Source organism: Achroia grisella, unplaced genomic scaffold (assembly GCF_030625045.1).
Source record: "Achroia grisella isolate CSIRO2021 unplaced genomic scaffold, CSIRO_AGI_Agris_v1 utg869, whole genome shotgun sequence".
NCBI lineage: Eukaryota > Metazoa > Arthropoda > Insecta > Lepidoptera > Pyralidae > Achroia > Achroia grisella.
The window spans coordinates 2,572,476-2,591,679 of NW_026713049.1; the positions used below are offsets into that span (position 1 = coordinate 2,572,476).

Sequence of the window (19,204 nt, forward strand, 5' to 3'; positions counted from 1 at the left end):
CAGCTACTTTTAAATCATGTGCAGTCGAAAATATTCAGTGGAGTACAAAATTATTCTTTGTATCGGCTCTTACATGTGAATTTAATCCGAGAATTTTCGGGCATTTCAATAGGTTCATAGAAATATAGGCAAGCGAAGGATCTATTTGTTTAAAGCTTTTCTCATTTGCTGGCAGGAAAGGATAGCAATAAAAAAAAATACAAGTTGGATTTTTAAAATGAAACATTTATTTCATGTAACCCGTAGCGTTTCTTAGCTGTTTTTAAAAAAATGTATACAAATAGGTTAATATTTTACTAATCTCAATTTACACAACAATATTCATTTTTCTACAAATTCAAAAGCATTATACAATATCTAATACATCAAGTGTCACTTTGACACTATTGGCACCATTAAAAATATATATAATAGACTCTATGGTATGTTTGTTTATTAAAATTGTGATGTAAGAAACGCTAAAAACTAAATGTGAGATTCTGATACAGAGAAAGCTGTCTGCAGATATAATTAAACCGTTAAATAAGTATAAACCGCAACTTATACATACAAATCTGATATGCGAGTAGAGTCCATAATCACTGGTAATTTCTGACTATAAACATTTCCAAGTAACAAACAATAAATAGATTGGATGCATATAAAAATAAATCTTTTTAAATACTTATAAACTAGTTAAATTAAATCAATATACAGTATACGATCAAACTTACATGTTCTTTAAGTTGTAATTGTAACAAGGCATGGCCTAAATTTTAAATTATAAAAATCATGTCTAAAATTGTTACTAGGTACTAATATAAATTAATGTAGAAAATAAATTACAGACATAAACTGTGGTCGTCACCATCATCATCATCGTGTCGCTCTCGATGCTTCCATCACCAGCCCATGGACGTCCACTGATTGACATAAACACAGTTGCAATGTATTAAAAATATAACCTAATTGGATTTATAGACGGTAAAGTATAAGCCACTTATGTGATTTACAAGTTTCTAACTACAGTTAGCCTTATATTAAATAATTATAACTCATACTGTACATAATACTCAATAATGCAAACAATAAGATAGAAGAGAAAATTTAGAACAAAAGAAGCGTATGTCATTTATAAATACTGTGATTGGAATGCAATGACCATTGAAATTGACAAAGTCAGTCGGAGTTATATTGACAATAATGAAAGGCAGGCATCTTGAAACACGTATAGATGACCAGCATCGAACCAGAACAATATATCTGCCTCTCCATTTATATTTTTAATATCTAGGAGGTGTACCAATAAACAGTTTACGTATAATGTAATATACACTCATATGTCGAGCTTACGACACGTATCTAATAACACAAAATGTATATTTTTTTAAAATACACTAATAAAGTCCTTAAAATTGTATACACATTAATAATAACATTACAATTAGTTGCAAACATAAATTAATTTATGTCGCTTCGAAGACTAGAATACGTTGAGGATAGCAAGCAAACGTCAACTGGAGGAACTTGACATTTGTTTATGCTTTTTGTTGGCAAAGCGGTGCAGTTGTGTTTACCGTTGCAATAATACGTTGTTATTATACTGTGGTGGCGTTTTCACTTGGTTGGGTTATACCAAGATGGCGTCGTGTGTCAAGAGTTGGCGCGAAATGGGCTGGCTGTATGCATTAGCGTTTCCCGACGAAGTCGATCATTTGATCTATCTGTTCCTCCTCGTCGTAGAGGTACAAAGACTCCATGCAACCCTTGAAATAGGGTGTAGTAAAGCATTTTGCCCTGAAAAAAGAATATTCAAATTAGAGGTGTAGGGGAAAAAAATATAACTTATAATTGGATAGATTAATCTACAATCAATTGCCTAATTTTATAATAAGTTATTTATTAATCGTTTCAGTATGGTTAAACAAAGACTTCCAAATCTTCTTTGTAAACTATCACACATACCAAACAATCAGGCATGTTTAGTAACGCAAGAGTCAATGATTTTTATGCAATCATGCGTATGACAATTGCATCATTTGTACGAAGATTGTGGGGTAGTTTAAACAAAGTGTTGAAAATCATTACGACAGATTAATGACTCCGTCCTGCTCTGTAGGCGCATAGATCTATGCAGCTCGACCTGTATATATTGCGAGGAGGCAATACTCTCCGTTCCTTCTAAGAGATATACTATTATATAGTTTTGAATACAAATGATTATTATTATTGACTTTGTATAATAATAATAATGATAATCATTTGTATATGGATCTTTGCCTAATTATTAATATATAATTATTTTTAACTTGGTTCTAGCTGCTTGTTACTTGCAATGTTGTGTTTGCATTTGAAGAATGAGATAGAGCGTGAAGTTTGAAAGAAAGGACACAGGGTACCATGTTGTGCATAGCATCACGTGATGAGTACCACAGATATTATATATATTTACGATGCTGTTCATGTCTACAGGTGAGGGTTGCCACTGTTAAAATTATTTTCAAAGTTGCTCATCTGTGAACTAACACGTGGCTTAGCACGGTTATGTAGATGTTAGGTGGAACTTATAATAAAACATGCATACTATGTATCTAGAGCAGAGATTATAGAGTGGTAAGAATTAAATGTTGCAGTAAAGTAGGAAATAGGTGGAGAAATGTGAAGAAAATCTAGATGTGCTTAAAATATTCCATGCTGTTAATTATTTGATTATTTAGAACTATAACTTTTGTTTTTCAATGAAGTTGTCTTTCTTCTTAAAGAAGCAAACTTCAACGATTTCAAAATTTATAACTTTATATACCTATTTTTAAAGTTGGCATAAGAAATCTAGCAGAAAGTTATTTAAAACCCTTAAGTATTACAAAGCGCATTCGTAAGTAGTACATGCTGTTATTTATAATGTAAACATAATTCTTAGTTAAATACATATTGGTAGATAATACTAACTTAAAGGTTAGAGTGCTGAAAAATAAAAGAAATGCCGATACCTTTATAGCCTTAGAAATATAAATTGTATAAGCATTAAAAACCCCCAGAGTAATAAATCCAAGCGTCAGAAAAACAGGCATAAGTGTCAAACAAAAAAAAATCAAACCGAAGTACCTAAATCCCTGGATCGGCCCCGTGTAATTGTTTTATATAAGTCTTGAATAGTTCTAGCTGATCCGTCTCTTGCAACACCTCGACGCACCCTTTGAAGTAGTCTGTCGTAAAGCAATCTTGCCTGCCCCAACAATCAACAAACATTCAATCATAGGAGTCGTTAATAAAAAAAATATAGGCGTTTCAGACGAGATGAAGTTTTACCTTTACCAAATGCAAGAAAATTAACGTACCCACATTTTGTACAAACTGTTAAGATCTACCTGTTCTATACTAAGCAAGTTTATAAACAAAAAAAATGGTACTGTTTTGGTTGATGGAAAAAATGTACACATTTGGCATTAAATGTACAGGTATTTAGGACTATGTACATATATGTACATTATAGAACTTGATTTCTAAATATCTAATGATCTCTGTTGATATTGAAAGATACCTTTGAAATTAAGATGCTGTAATAAGTAGTTGATATTATCAATATTCCTATTTAAATACTAAAGATGAACGTAGGTATATTTTGTAATATACGAACATTTTTTTAAGAATCCGAATACCTTAATACTTTCTCTATACTTCCCGCCTGAAAAACGCCACAGATTAAATAAAATATAAGAAACGCAACCAACCTGCATAGAGTATAGAGTTGTGGCTCCCTAAAGAGGTTGTAACAGTCGTCGCAGATTCTGTCAAGGCGGGCGAATATGGCTGCGTCGTAAACGCCTTTGCACTGTAGGTTGAAAAAGGAGCGCCTCGCGACGTGGTGCGGCGCCGCCGCCGGGGGCGCCGCCGCCGCGCCCACCGCCAGCGTCACCAGAGCCGCGCACACCACTTGCACTGAGCTTAGATGCATCTGCAACAAACGGGATATAATATAAATTTATTTATTCACATTATATGTTTACAAGTATGATCTCATATATAGGTATATGTAAACAGATTCAAAATTATCTTTTCTTTTACATTTGATATTTAATTTTTGATAATGCACCGCCCACATGAATTTCTGCTTTCCCAATGGTTGACTGGGAGAAAATGCAACAAAGTGTAAAGTCCGCCTTGTGCACCTTTATAAGTGTATTTGTGCATTGATGTTTTAATGAAGAAATATTAATTACTCTAAAAGACGAAGAAGAAATTTATATAAGAGTTTTATATAAGGTTACTCGTAAATCGTAACAATGTAGAAACAAAGTACGTAGGTATATATAAACTAAACAATTACGGCGAACGTACTGACAGCGCGCGGCAACACCGTTGCCTAGTTACGATTTAGTCACGAAAATAACAGACCTATCAATTAGGACAGAATTACTTAGGTATCTGAACGTACTGTAACGTTGTGTTGTAGTCTTATTATTATTTGTAACATTTTATATTCAATATCTGTAAATATTACTCTACAATATATGTATTATGTACATACATAGCCTCCACTGATTTTACCATTCACTTCTCTGCCTTTCTACTGCGACAGAAAAACATGATATAAATAATATTAGTACTGTCATAGCCACTAAATATATTTATGTTTTCGATCAAAAATTGGAAATAAATTTAAAACAAATTTACTATTTTTTTTTCTCTAGTGATCTATTTTTTATGAAAATAAATGTAGAATTTATTTTCAGATTTCCAATTTGTTTCTTGGTGATAGTGTTATCTATTTCATGAGTATTCTACCTGGTTTTTGGCCTAGGAGGAACCCTGCATCATTTGAAAGGTAGGTACTATATGCATAGAAAAATATTTTTAAGGGTTTGTGCCATAATTTTATAAATTAAAACGAGATATATTAAAAAAAACTTTTTATTATAACATAATTACTAAAAGTTTGGTGAATATAGTTTCTTTGTTTACCTATTTGTTAGTTATATATAGGTATCAATGTAAGAAGCTAGGTTTGCTGGAAAAATTCTCTTTTTACAGATAAGCTCGCCCTTGTACATTACATTTATCGTATCACTGTACTTTTCCTGTGTCTACAATAAAGTACATATAAAAAGGTTATTAAGTATGTATAGGCAACGGAAGTAGTTCATAGATCTAGATTTGCACGTGAAAATAATGTAGCCTGATTATTTCAAAGAATACGCATTTTAGAGCAAAATATTTCCATGAATAATATTCCAGCATGAGCGTACGCAATTACAAAGTACTGGTAGCTATATTATATCTAACACCCGCACTAATTATCGTTACTTACAACTCAGACTATTAGTATGATGACTGATAATTAGGAATATCCTTGCATAACTCTACAAGACACTGCCACAAAAACAATGGTTGCATACCGAGTCACAGTTATTATTATATACCTACATATTTTATTTAAAACAATATCTAATCATAAAAAGCTAGAACTCCCGTAGCATCACAGGAGATATTGTGTGTGTAACCAGTGTGACACACGCAGTATCACAGAAGGTAAATGTCGACTCTGTTTACTCTAATTCTTTGCCATTATTCTCTCCTATTAAGTATCTACCCTACCGACTCAGGATCCCTGTAGGGTGTTGGTCTGACTCCAGTACCTGGAATAGCAAACAAACTTACGACCCCTTGATGGTAATTGGTAGGGGGGAAGGGGATTGTTAGTAATGTGGACTAATAACCCCAGTGCTAGCAGTGTACCATATCAGGTTGACCTCCACGTGGTTCCCCTGGAAACCATAATGGCTAATTGACCTGACCTCATGCTCATTTTATCATAGTCCACTGATGCCCCGCCAGCGTAAACTGTTAGTGCAGGCGAGTGTACCATTCCATCCATAAGATATGGTAATTGGTAATCGTCGTAAGTAATATTATCTTATCTGTCCCTATATGTCTATATGATACATGAGTAGTACTACGGATATCATGTTAATTTGTGAAGCTCGAGATACCATGCGTTATCATTCCGGAGAACTAAGATGTAATTTCTTTTATCCTGTGATTTCACTGACTTATCTTCTTATTCTTCCCTTCAACAAAAAAACAGTAGGTACAAAGCAAGCTGGTTGGCGGCTTAAATAGGCGATAAAGGTAGTTGTACCATTAATGTAAAGTGTATTTAAATACATTATTTTATACGCGAGAGGCAAGTATGTAGAAACATTTAACTATATTGAACTACAAATTATTTAAGACACACCTTAGTTGCAAACAGTGTGCGAGAGTTCTAGTGAATGAACAATATATCATAGTGACATTTGACCTTTGTGTTGTATGAAGTAATTGGATTTATGTATCGAAGCTCGTAATAGTAGTATAATGTACCTAAGACGAACAACAATACTATGTTAATAAAGAAAAAATAATTCAGCTATAATCTCGCTTTCATATAGGAAACAAATTAAAAATATTATTCTAAATTTGTAAATCTTATTAATGTTATAAACGCGAAAGTTTGTGAGTATGGATGGATTTTTGTGACTCTTTCACGCAAAAACTACAGAACAGATTTTGATGAATCATTACAGTAATATAACTAATATATCAGAATAACATAAAGGCAATACCATCTTTACCATAAGGGCACGCGGGGCCCGTACCCAGGACCCCCATTCTCAGGGGCCACCCGGAGGACTGACAATTTTTCTCACACATTTATTCTCAAAAGATTTTTGTCGGGCACACTACACTTTTTTCACAAACTGCGGGCACAGCTAGTCTTATATAATTGGACCTATAGATAGTGTTGGAATACTAAAATGTCATAATCGTGTAAAAATCTTATTCTAAACTTCACATACTGCTTTTATTACTTAGTTTCGCTGTTGGTTTTCAAAAATAATAAAAAAATCTACTGCTGAGTCGCTTTGTGCCTCATTTAGCGACAACTGCATTAAATGTGAACTGAATGCACGCCGAGGTGCCATTTTGTCTGTATTCATCAGCCAATTCAACAAGACACCTCCAACTATACTTTACCCAACAAAAGTGGGAGAAAGGCGATTCTTATTAAACTGGGTGTCGGCTCAAAAGGCTTTCTGAAGTTTTGTAAACAAAATAAATTCGATATGTTTATGGTAAGGAGTCAGTGAATGTAAACGTTTCCATTGAAATGTAAGTACATTTTAATAAATGGACTTCGAGAAACCGTTGTGTATTTATTTACTGTACTATTTGCAACGTTATTTATTTTACGTTTATTCCTAGACGGTAATCGCAGGCAATCTGTTTAAAATTATATCAACTCCATTAAATTTATAACAGACATCGTTGTTGGATAAATTGAAGACCATGTTTCAATATAATGAAACATCCGGCACGAAGGATCAATTATTCGCGGTCGTGTTCTTTTTGCATAAGAAACTCGTGAGTATCCTAGACCGAATGTATTTTATCTTCGCGTTGGGTGGCTGGTAGCCGAGCTGTCTAGCCTGTCCACCGTAATTATTATGCACCGGGAGTGCGCGTGAGTGCGTTGTGAAGGAACGTTGTGTTAATGTGCAGTACAACACGTATTATAATATTACTCATATACCCACATATTGTAGGTATATTTTAATCAGATTGTAGAACGAATACACTTTCTCGTTTCTCTGTAAGTTAAACAATAAACTACTCCGAGATTGTGCTCATTAGTCTTCGCGAAACCGAACAGACTGCATTATAGCTTTATTATAAAGCTGAAAGCGGAGCCCTGGGACGCGTTACTTATCTCGTTATCGCAACAGAGCGAACAAAACAACCGCTTTACGACAAACTCCACAAAAAACAGGTTGTCTATATATACTCGAGTCAGGAAGTGTTTCCATCATCATGGCAACACATTAATCTCATTGTTTATGCTCGAACTGCGACTAGTCTATAATGGAGCGCGAATTTAATCTGTACCGGCGCATTATAACCAGTTAAGTTATTAAAACAAGATTACATTTTAATGATAACTGTCCAATAACCTCAAAAGCATAGCGAAGGTGGTCCGCGGCTAGTTAATCACGGCACTATATTTACACTTTACGGCAGGCCACTTAAGTTAATCGTTGTCCACTCACTTTACACTTTATGGCGGGCGGGCGGCGCACATTAATCCGGTCGGGCAACACCCAGTGGACATTAAAATCGTGATAAATGCTGCCAGTTGGCTGATGGCGGTCTCTAGTGAACGTACCGCGTGGCCGGACGCCGACAGTGATGCCAGATGGGGGGAAACTCTCCAAATTTAAGGTATTTTGTGGCAATAAGGAGAAATTAGAAGAAATACAATTTTAGAGGGAATTTATAAAGAAAATTTAAGTGGATTTTTCGTAGGATACACTAAGAAAACAAGAATACTGACTAATAAAAACAACACAGGGAACACAAGACTGAAACGTAAAAAAATATTAATTCTTAGAGAAACTTTTCTTCGAAAACTCAGTATTAGAGGGATTTTAGTCAAAATTAAGGGGTAAAACAAGAGTTATCTGGCAATCCTGGACGCCGATTAAGCACGCAGCGTAATCGTTGCGACACTGATCCGTATATTGCGATCGAATATTCTATTGAACCGAGTTATTAATGTTGTCTAAATAACAGACTGTCCTACACTTAATTGCGACCTACTGCTGAACACGAGAATAATTAATAATTTTGAAATAATTTGGTTTGTTACGGAAATTATATGCTATAAATTACTATGTAATAATTTCAATGGTAGAGTTCCAATTTGGTCGATATTAAAGATGAATTATGATTTGGACTATTCCAAAATGCGTGAATTTATTTATACTGCTATGTTTTCGTATAGTGTTTCTTTATAATTTTGTCTTTATTAACCAAAATAATATATAATAATAATCCTATTTATGTAAAATAGCCTGAATTTATCTGAATAATTTGTCCATGCAATTTTAAAAGAGATTTTTAAATCAAACTGTTATCTAACTTAAGAGATTAGCACTTTCGAATTCTTCAGTGTCATTGCAGTAGTATAGATTTAATATGTCCACCAGTTATTTACAAACACTTACTGCCACTACAGTTTTTCAGATGAGGTAGTAAGAGGCATTGTCAATTGTTGATGGTCAACGCAGCATTTGACATGCCCACATTTATATCGGTATAAAATTAATAATACGATAGTATTACTAAAAATCTAAAAAAAGATTAGTAAAATTCATTCAAAGCCCCTGGAACCGAGGGTTTACTATTTTTATGTCTTAGGGCACTCTATGAATCCAAAGCGGCAGGAGACGATCCTACCGCCGTCTCGCGGATTTTTATTCTTAATTTGATTATCAATGTTTCCTTCGCTGGGTTTTTTTGTGTCGGCCAGATTTGAATTCACCCTCTCTCAGGCGTAATTCAGAGTAGTAAACTACTGGGCCCCGACAATCTCAATAACAGTAATATACAAAACAATAATGTACCAGGCATGCAAATGAATCCAGAGACAAACAACTATCAGGGCAGCGATCGGTGGGCATTGTTGAGGACTGTGCGCGTTCAACCTTCGTGTGACCTCACTGTAGTAGCGGCCTTAGTGACAAATTCGCTTTTGTGCTCTCATCTCTCATCTCATTTCCTCCTTATTTCCATAGGATACTGTATGTAAGACCGTGAGTTTAGCAATAGTTTACATATCTACATATCTGTCTTAAGAAAATAGGTAATAATAATAATAATAACGTAAATATAAAACACTGCTCAATGCATGCTATAAAATAAAACGAAAGATCTTTATTGTTCCTATCACAGAAAATATAGTTCATTCAATAAGTATATTAAAAAAATAATAAGCGTATAAAAATCGAGGAAAATATAGTGACAGCAATGAACAGCCTTAACGCTAAATTGCGATATAGCGTTCCATCATCCGTCAGCTCCATCAGCCCTCCATAGAAGAGACAGAGAACTGAATAGATTAGCATCTAGTTGAGGTGTATGTTACGTATGAAATATGACAACGTAAATTATGTTGAAAAAAATATATATTAAACTTTCATTCACGTTTGACGTATTAACATAAGGCAGTAAAATTACTAGATAAAAGGCATGACATCCCAGTCTACTGGAGTGAGTGTATATGTATATGATAAGCATCACAATGTAATAGGATGTAACTAACTGTCGTAAGACTATCTGGGATCTGAATTTTTTTTATTCTCCTTAGCAAAAAGCTGAGTGCACAGAATAAAAGAAAGAGATCCAGAATAGTTGTGGTACTGTCGCAAACTAATACAGCCAATCAAAGTGCATTTAATGTTTCATTAAATAACAGTTGGCCTTTCTTTCAGTATCGCACATTGTTTCAATATAAACAGATTGATTTTAAACTTGAATTTCTGATCAACATAACATCAGAATTTATGTATCTAACGAGTAGTATGTACCTACTAATAATTTTCCTCTTTTATAATAGAATAAATGTAATTCTTATTAACATTTAAGTAGGCGTAGGTAGTAAATAACTTATTTAATATTTTATAATCCCTTCACTTGATTTTTATTTTATTTATGTATTTGCATAAAAATATTACGAATAACAAAATATAATTATCAAGCCCCAAAACTGCACAGCAGTATATCTGGAGCAAATACCAATGTAAAATTAATTGAATTTGAATCAAGCATACATTTAAATTGTATGCTTGCTTCAAATTTAAAGCTTATTAAATTAATATAAGCTAATTATTTTCTAGACTTAGCGAAAGAAGAATTTGAACGGTCAAAAGTGAAATAATATTATAATAAAACTAGTTGAAATTAACCTTAACCCCTCACAAACATAAACACTTTCATTTCAATTAAAAAAAAAAGAACTTACCCGCACATAGTTACTCCCAATCAATGTCAGACACATTCTTATGACAATCTGCATAGTCAATTAATTAGCTACAGTGCGTAGTAGAGTCGCGTGATGACTGCGCGCTCACCAATGACAATTAATTGAACAACTGGGTCAACTAGGAGTTAGAGATGCTGAAAATGACGCGCTACTGACGTCATTTGATCGCTCTTTGGGGAAGTTGGCACGCTCGTGGCGGTGGGAAATTTTATGTAGCTGTACGATCCTTAGTCAGGTTAGGTACCTACATTAGTTTTTAGATATTTTATAATGTAGGTAGAATGAGAATTTGAAAAGGAATAGTGGAATGTTACTTTAAAGTTCTGAATACAAACAAAATATTTCTGAATAAATATTCAATCATAGGTACTAAATATCTACACAAAATAAAATAACAAATATTTTTTTTTTCAGGTTACTTCTATTAATAATACCCATATTTAAACTTTTAAATTTTTATGAAGCAACACTTGTCTAATAATATTCACAAGTAAAAATATAATTGTAGTAACTTTAATCCAATTCTTGTGTACTTGTTCAGAGGTTAATCAGTCTATTAGAATTTTATGTAACGTATATATTATACATTTTATATACAGAGTAAACTTTACCTTCACATGTACCCGTAAAGTGTGACAAACACATATAGCAACAACATTTGGATGCTACATGGATGGACACGTTTGTAGATGTTGGTCAACTCGCGGCACGCCTTCATCTCGATGCCAAATGGTCATCAGAATGTGCTATTATTACAACAGAGGTTGTGAACCTTTATTCTAAAGAAATATTTAATAAATCCATTGACGTGTCGACAAATAAATTTGCTTTAATTATTATTTGAAAAATAATAATATCTACTAAATACTACTAACTCAAAACTCTATATACTCTAGTTATTCTTAAACTCTTATATTTTGTATATATTACTAATATAGTTAATTGGATCATACTCCAGTCAGTTCGCATCCACAGCTACTGAAACTTAGTCGAAATATTGAGATTTTTGTACCAAAAAATAAATAGTGTACTTTGTTATTTTGAATTGACATACAATCTATTCTGATGACCTCAACATTGTGGGTGTGGTTCGCCATCCCTGTTCTACAATATTGTAATACACCAATACAATGTTTTTGGCAAATACAAATACCTAACACTTATTAATAAAGTTTCCAATCACTAGAATGTAATACCTAGCACAAAAGCGAGAGGGTTCGAAAGCGGATATTAAAATTAGAAAGGTCGTGCTATGTAGGTTTGGGCAAGTGGATAGAATGTCGGATGGAAAGGATAAGGACACATACGTGAAAGTAGTACCTATAGGTACAGGTTTAGGCAGACATATTGTTATCAGACACATCGCATACTATTGAAGTCTTTAATAGATCTATGTCAAAGATCTTTGGTCTTCCACTATACTTAACTCAATATTCTTTAATTGGACAATATTTAGCATTTGTTTTTTACGATTGTTGCGAAAAGATATCTAATGAAAGTGATTGAGTAAAATATTAAAACTGTGGTATGCAGTTTATGAAACGAATGACTAGGGATATTTTGGGACGACTTTCATACTTACAAATATTTATTATTAAGAAACACACGGTAATTAAACATTAGTGTAAATTTGATCATGCATTTATAAATTGTGTTACGGTCTGGTAACTTTTTTAAATCGATTATTTTTAGCTACAAAAATGAGAATTTAAAAAGGAATAGTGGAATGTTACTTTAAAGTTCTGAATACAAATAAAATATTTCTGACACTTTTTCTGTAGCTAAAAATGTCTTCAAAGACAAAAATACTTCTTTGAAAATAATTCAATTCTTTTTGTACCTTTGATAATACATTGTAATATTTTTTTAAATATATCTTTTTATAGATATATAGAGATAGCAAAAACTGCATATTTTTAATGTACTTAATTATGTCTATATATATTAAGTACCTACGTGTGAATATTATAAAACGATGACGTATTAATCTGTGTCAAGTGATGCAGTACAATGAAATTTTTGTATGACACTCCATAGATATGGCATGGTGTGGTTATGAGGTGCGCGCCTCGCAGTCTGGTACGCACCGCGTTGGCACGTCGAACGGAACGCACACATACAATATCAACGTTCCGTTCACACGCGCCGCCAACCAATTTATCTTGCAGATTACATACATTTTCCTTGCCCATAGACAACTGCCGGCTGTATAAGGTTTTTGTAATTGCATAGCTGAGAGGTCTTAACTGGCTGTGCAAACATTTTTTAATAAAAAAAAAATAGCTAAGCACAGATTAAATAATCTCGGAGAACTGGATTTTTTAAATACTAAACGCGATTAGTTATCCACTCCCTAGTACCTATTTACTTGTTATTTTGTGTTTATAATAGTTAGTATATATTAAGCGAATGAATAGACAAGTGTTTTTTTTTATAAATCCATGTCTATAGACGATAAAAGTATGTCATAAAAATAACTAAAAATTACTTTCATGTTAGTTTATGCAGTGTTTTACAAGCGACGGTGTCAATTGCCAAGTTTGAAGACAACAAAAGCGGCAAGAACAAAAACATATAAGTATTCGTAAATATTCAAGAGGAACGTTTAAAATACAGAAATTGTATTGTGTTGCGTCCGTGTTCGGAATAGGCAGTACATAGTTATTCCACGCAGTTTGGTTGTGTGTAAATTATCTATGAATTTGCATCTAACATTGCGTACGTATATTATTTAACTGTGTGACTAATAAAGTGAAGAATGCTATTCAATATCTTTCGTATTATATTGAATTGAGAATGGTGAACACAGTTAGTTCTCTTAATGAAAAGGAGATAGATAGATAAAATTTTTAATTACGTTAGGCACACACACAAGGCACTGTAATATTAACAATAAAAATAAAAACAAGTAAACTTAGACATTCCAAATAAAATAGTAATTTGAATTGTTATAACATAACAAGAATATAATTTTAGAATACGTATAGTACTTTTGCGTCAAGTATAGAAAATTTAGACTACGGTATCTAGTATGCCAATAAATTATTAAAAAAGTTTGAAATTCAGAAATAGAAAAGTGCACATATGGCTCTATACAGCTTTTGTCTTTTCCCTAAACACAGAAAATAAAAAAAGTGAACAATTTTTGGCGCTCAATACAATGCTAACTTTTCGCAAAGATATAATATATATGTAATATAGTAGTCTAATAAGACGAGTTTTCTATATGTTATAGTTAAAAATAGAAGTTAACTTTATAACAAGGTATATGACCAACGTATCTATTAGAAAATTATCGCAGCTTGCATAAATTAGTTGGGTAGGAAAACCGCAGAATATTCGAGATCTTGGGAACTAAACCTGTCGTTTACATAAACTCCGTATAATTAGTTCGGTAACCGGCCATTCACTGCACCGATTGCTTTTTCGTTAACAACCGGCAATTAAAACTGTAATGACCAGTATCTGAAAGGATTTTTGTGTAAACTAAAATATTAACTTGATTAATTAACATCGATTTCAATCCAGATACATTTTAATTTTTATAGTCTGTACTTACAAAGTAGAACTTCTCGTAATCTTTTTGTGTTCAAGGAACACCTACCAAATCAATGAGTTTCACAGGTAAAAATCATAGTAATTATTATTATTTATTATTAAAATCAATACAATTAGAAATAAAGTCCTGCATAACTGACCACAGGGGATCAATCAAAATTTTCAGTAACCATAGATAATGATGCTCTACTTTTTTTTTGACACCATTTAATGACCCATTATACACTTTGCAGAACAGGAATATATTTTATTGTTAATTCAATTAATAAAAGTGACATATTACTTCTTTTTAAGTAAAATGTCACTTTTATACTTGCATGTGTTTCAAACGTTTATTATCATGAATAAAATTTTTAAATATCACATAACTCTTCAATGACCGCAAGTAAATACGCAGGTATCGGCTTAGCTAAGTACTTAAACACATTTACGAATAAGTAATAAATGAATATGCTTTTATATCTTCTCTGTAGTAATAATACCAGATTATTTGCCTTTTTTCTTTTTCAAAATACGAGTAACTACTAAAACTGACTATAGTGCACACATATAATACACATGCTACATGATTAATATGATTATAGACTACCCCACCGTACCATGAGAAAATGCAATATTTCGTATGTCATATTGATATCCCAGCCCACCCTGAGTCGATAAAAAAAAACTTCGCACGTTGCCATTAATCGAATGTAAACCGCGATACAGATAAAAAATAAATAAATTGAGAACGTATACTCTTTGGTCGTGTCTCTGTTATAACAAATACTTTTTAATGGGCAAAAGAGTCGAGAATTGTACAGCCATACATCTGACAGGTGTAAATTTACGCTGGCGACTTAACCAGACCAACTGGTCGGTTCTAATGCCGTTGAACCCCACAACTGGGCCTTGGAATACTAGAGATAAATTTAATACGGCATAATAATAGAGTCTTTACCGAGTGACGGGTAAGTATAGTTTGCCAGCTGAAACCGAGAGTTGTAGATGTACTTATGTTTCATTGATAGAAACACAGTTAAATCACGTGACGATTTATGAGTCTGTGAATTAATTTCTGCTTTATTATGGAACACATTCATATTTAATATTCTTAATACTAAAGAGTGTATGAATTACCTTTTTACAACTATATAGTGGAACGGATCTCAATAATTTGAGAGATTGTAGGTGCTACGAGAAAGGATATATTTTATCGGAAAAAAAAGCAGTGTAAGTCGCGGAAAGCCGTTGTTAATAAAATATATTAGATATATTTGTAATACGATATTAGAATACCAACTGGTTTCACACAAGCTATTCAAATACAGCTTGTGTAATGGATAGACAAACTATCATACTCATGAATTAAAAAGCGAATGAGTGAAAGGAATCGAACTCGCGACCATCGAAAATATGGCGGTACGCGGTGTGCTAAACCGCTAGGGCGGAAAATAACAGTTATAATAAATGGTTTATATTTAATACTACCTACTATATTAGATATTGCCTGATTATTCCATATTGAATACTTTATGATACAATAGTGAAACAGAACGTATGTAGTTTAAAATATTAGAAATTTAAAACATACCTCTGTATGTACGAATGTAAGATTCTAAAAATATTCATATTAGGTATATTTCTATAAATATTGAAAAGCTTTGTAAAGGCAACCTAATTAGTACCTAAACAAATAAGAAACATGGTAGAGTTTTGTATAACTCGCTTGTAAAAATCAATATACTATATAAGGTAGGTACTATAAAGAAAGAATGTGACGGTAAGTACATATCTATAAAACAAGCTATTTTCATAATAATAAGGAAAATTAAAATATCATGACAACCAGTAGGTAATATTGGCGCCAAATGACTGTCATACTGACGTAAAAAGACACGTCGAAATTGTGAATAGGCCAAAACCCATGAATCACTAACAGAAATCTTTTTATTTAAGTCTTCAACAATTCCTACTCTGTAACAATTTTATTTCCTTATAGCAACATTTTATCACTTTTACCAGCTGTTATTTAACTTGCTTGGAACCGACATAATACGTCTTTCCGTCTGATATTTCTGTCATTCCGGTTCGTTTGTAACTTTTCAACCTCTTTCTTTCAAACTCTGCCGTATTTCCGCAGTGATTACAGCAGTAAGCAGTATCAGTGGGGATCAATGGCATAGTAGCCATTTTTAGTTCGAAAAACGGATTTAGATGGCGTCATTGGTATCGAATGGAATTCAACATTGTTTTGTAATCGTTTAAAACCCAAAACTATGTTTTTAAAAAGGTTTAATCTATTTTTAAAAAGTCATATATAGATGTTAAAATGAAATAATGCGTTTTGAAAAGTAATTTTCATATATTTACTCATTTTGTTGTTGCCCTGTATTTGTTTACAATTCAATCATTGCTAATTGGGGCTTATTGTTTCCAAAATACTTTCATAGATGGCGCTGTTTTCATTTGTATCGCCGTATTTTAAATGTTTATTTTATATTTTCAAATAATAAGTACTTACTATATTATTATGATAAATTAAACATAAAAAAAGTTTAAGTAAATATAAAACAGCTAAACAAGAAAACCATATTATTCCAGTAATACTTATTTAGAAAGTGTTGCCATATTAAAAATAAATGCATAGATTTATCGATTTTTTCGAATAATTGATAACAGGATATTACAACGCATTATTCGATGGTGCTTTTAATTAGTCTTTGCAAACAGTAAAATTTCATCATTTTGTATTATAGTCTTATTTGGAACGAATTGCAATGCATAATTTTTACTCGACGACGGCAAAATAGAGAGATTTTGACAGGTATGCAAGTACTATATATTTATCTGTTCGCTCATAACTTCGAAACTTGAAGAGGGAAATATTAATTAGATTGATCTGATACAAGTGTACTCTAATGGAGTACACTTGTATCAACCTCCACGCGGTCACCCTGGTAATTATAGCAATTAATGACATTAGTGACATAGTTCTTCTATTAAAAAAAATTAATTCCTACTTATTGTAATTTAATGAATGAGAATTGAATGTGGTATAGAGTATATAAGGTCAGCTATACCTTTATGAAACCTCAATAAACAAGTGTTATATGGTATCTAAATTACTGACATTGATAGCTAAATATGAGGATCCTCGAATTTTTAAAAATACTCATAAGAAACTTTACAAATACTCGAATTTTGCTTTTGTGGAAGGATATTTTCAACCTTACTAAATTTTACAAGGTTTTGAAACGATAATCATTCATAATACTATGATATATTACTGATCCTAGTACCTACTATTCATGATAATTAGTGTTTTAATATCTCCATTTGAGGGTAGGTTATTAATAATTTATATTATTAGATTTCATCACAAATAAAAATATCGATTTTAAATCGTAGGTTGGTCCATATTTTTTTATTATATCGAAATTACAACAAGTACTGGCAAATATAAATGAAATGTTAAAAATATAAAATATAGGAATAAAAGAATAGGATAAACGACTTTAAGTCAAATGCTTAAAACATATTTTCACTAGCATTGGATTTTTTCTCTTTTTTCATCATTTAAGTTAAGTAGGTACTTCAACTTTTGAATTGTTCCTGTTAGTTCATTGAACTTCTTATTTTTTTGTCAAACTCAATAATTTAAATGTGTCTAAGGACTACTACAAATATTTAGTAAACTATCGTGTCTTTGAGGATTATCTCATACCAGGTATAACTATAAGTTGTTAAAAACTTGCATATGTATGCGTGTGTATCTTTCATATTAAAATATAATAAACATAGGTACTTGGTGACCGCTTTAATGTGGTATTATTATGTTTTTATTATTGTTATGAATGTAACTTCAAAAAACTAACACTGATTTTATAATTTTTGATTGATTGAGAAAATACTGAAAATTATTAATCAAAATAAAGTACTAAACAGTAGTATTATTTTTATATTTTATTAGAACTGAATGAATATGATGTATGAATAATATGTTTATTGTGCTAATAAGGTTACAGTTTAGTTACTTTGAAAATGTAACATGGTATATGATATTGTTTTCAGATTTTCCTGTCATCAACAACTTAATACTGAACAAAGTTTAAACAAATAAGAGATGATATTCTAAATCTCCTAGTCATTCAGATGAAGATAAATAACATTTTTACTGTAAAGAACAGGAGTTCAAAAGAATAAGAAATATATATATATATATATATATATATATATATATATGAACATTTTACTGTATAAAATAATAATGCAAGTAAAAATAAGAGAAAAAAGCAGAAGAAAAATCTGTAAATTATTAATCACAATGCAATTAATAATATAATTAAATAAGTAAGAAAGCAATGGACTAGTGATGAGAAGAAATTCCAAGTAATTATATTATGTGTAACCGACTGCAAATAAATTTATGATTTAAGCTCATGATTATTATTATATTGCTTCATCAACAAATCCAGGAATATTTTGTGTACCAGGAATTAATTATGAAATGATTTTGATGAAATATTATGTCTTGATATTGATTTATTTGGAATATAATATAAAAATAACAGAAGTGTTTGAAGTTTTAGTGGTATAACAGACAAGCAGTGAAAGAAATATTATTGTAAATTATTAACAATTGTTTATTCTGTGATTAATAAATTATTTAAAAGTGTTTTATTACCTGAAATGAAAATGTTATGATCTTCAAGTGTTGTGTTCATGCAATGTTAGTTTCACCTCATTCGATTTAAAATGTCAGGAATTATTTACTACATAATGATTTTGTATTAATGCAATGTGCAATGTGTATAATAATTCCCA

At 31.8% G+C, this 19,204-nt stretch overlaps 1 protein-coding gene across 3 annotated transcripts in view; it reads right to left on the bottom strand.

Annotated features, from left to right (window-relative positions):
• Positions 1-241: 241 nt before the first annotated feature.
• The window catches only part of LOC131852948 (CHH-like protein), a 77,861-nt gene continuing 58,898 nt past the window's right edge, over positions 242-19,204 (bottom strand). For 2 of the 3 annotated variants that reach the window (XM_059203703.1, XM_059203702.1), the window contains exons 2-4: positions 3,711-3,934; positions 3,085-3,205; positions 242-1,776 (exon numbers count right to left, since the gene is read on the bottom strand). In XM_059203703.1, coding sequence (XP_059059686.1) covers positions 3,085-3,205; positions 3,711-3,934 — 345 coding nt within the window. In that variant the 3' untranslated portion in view covers positions 242-1,776. The remainder of the gene's footprint in view (positions 1,777-3,084; positions 3,206-3,710; positions 3,935-19,204) is intronic. The other variant, XM_059203704.1, reaches the window with a different exon arrangement.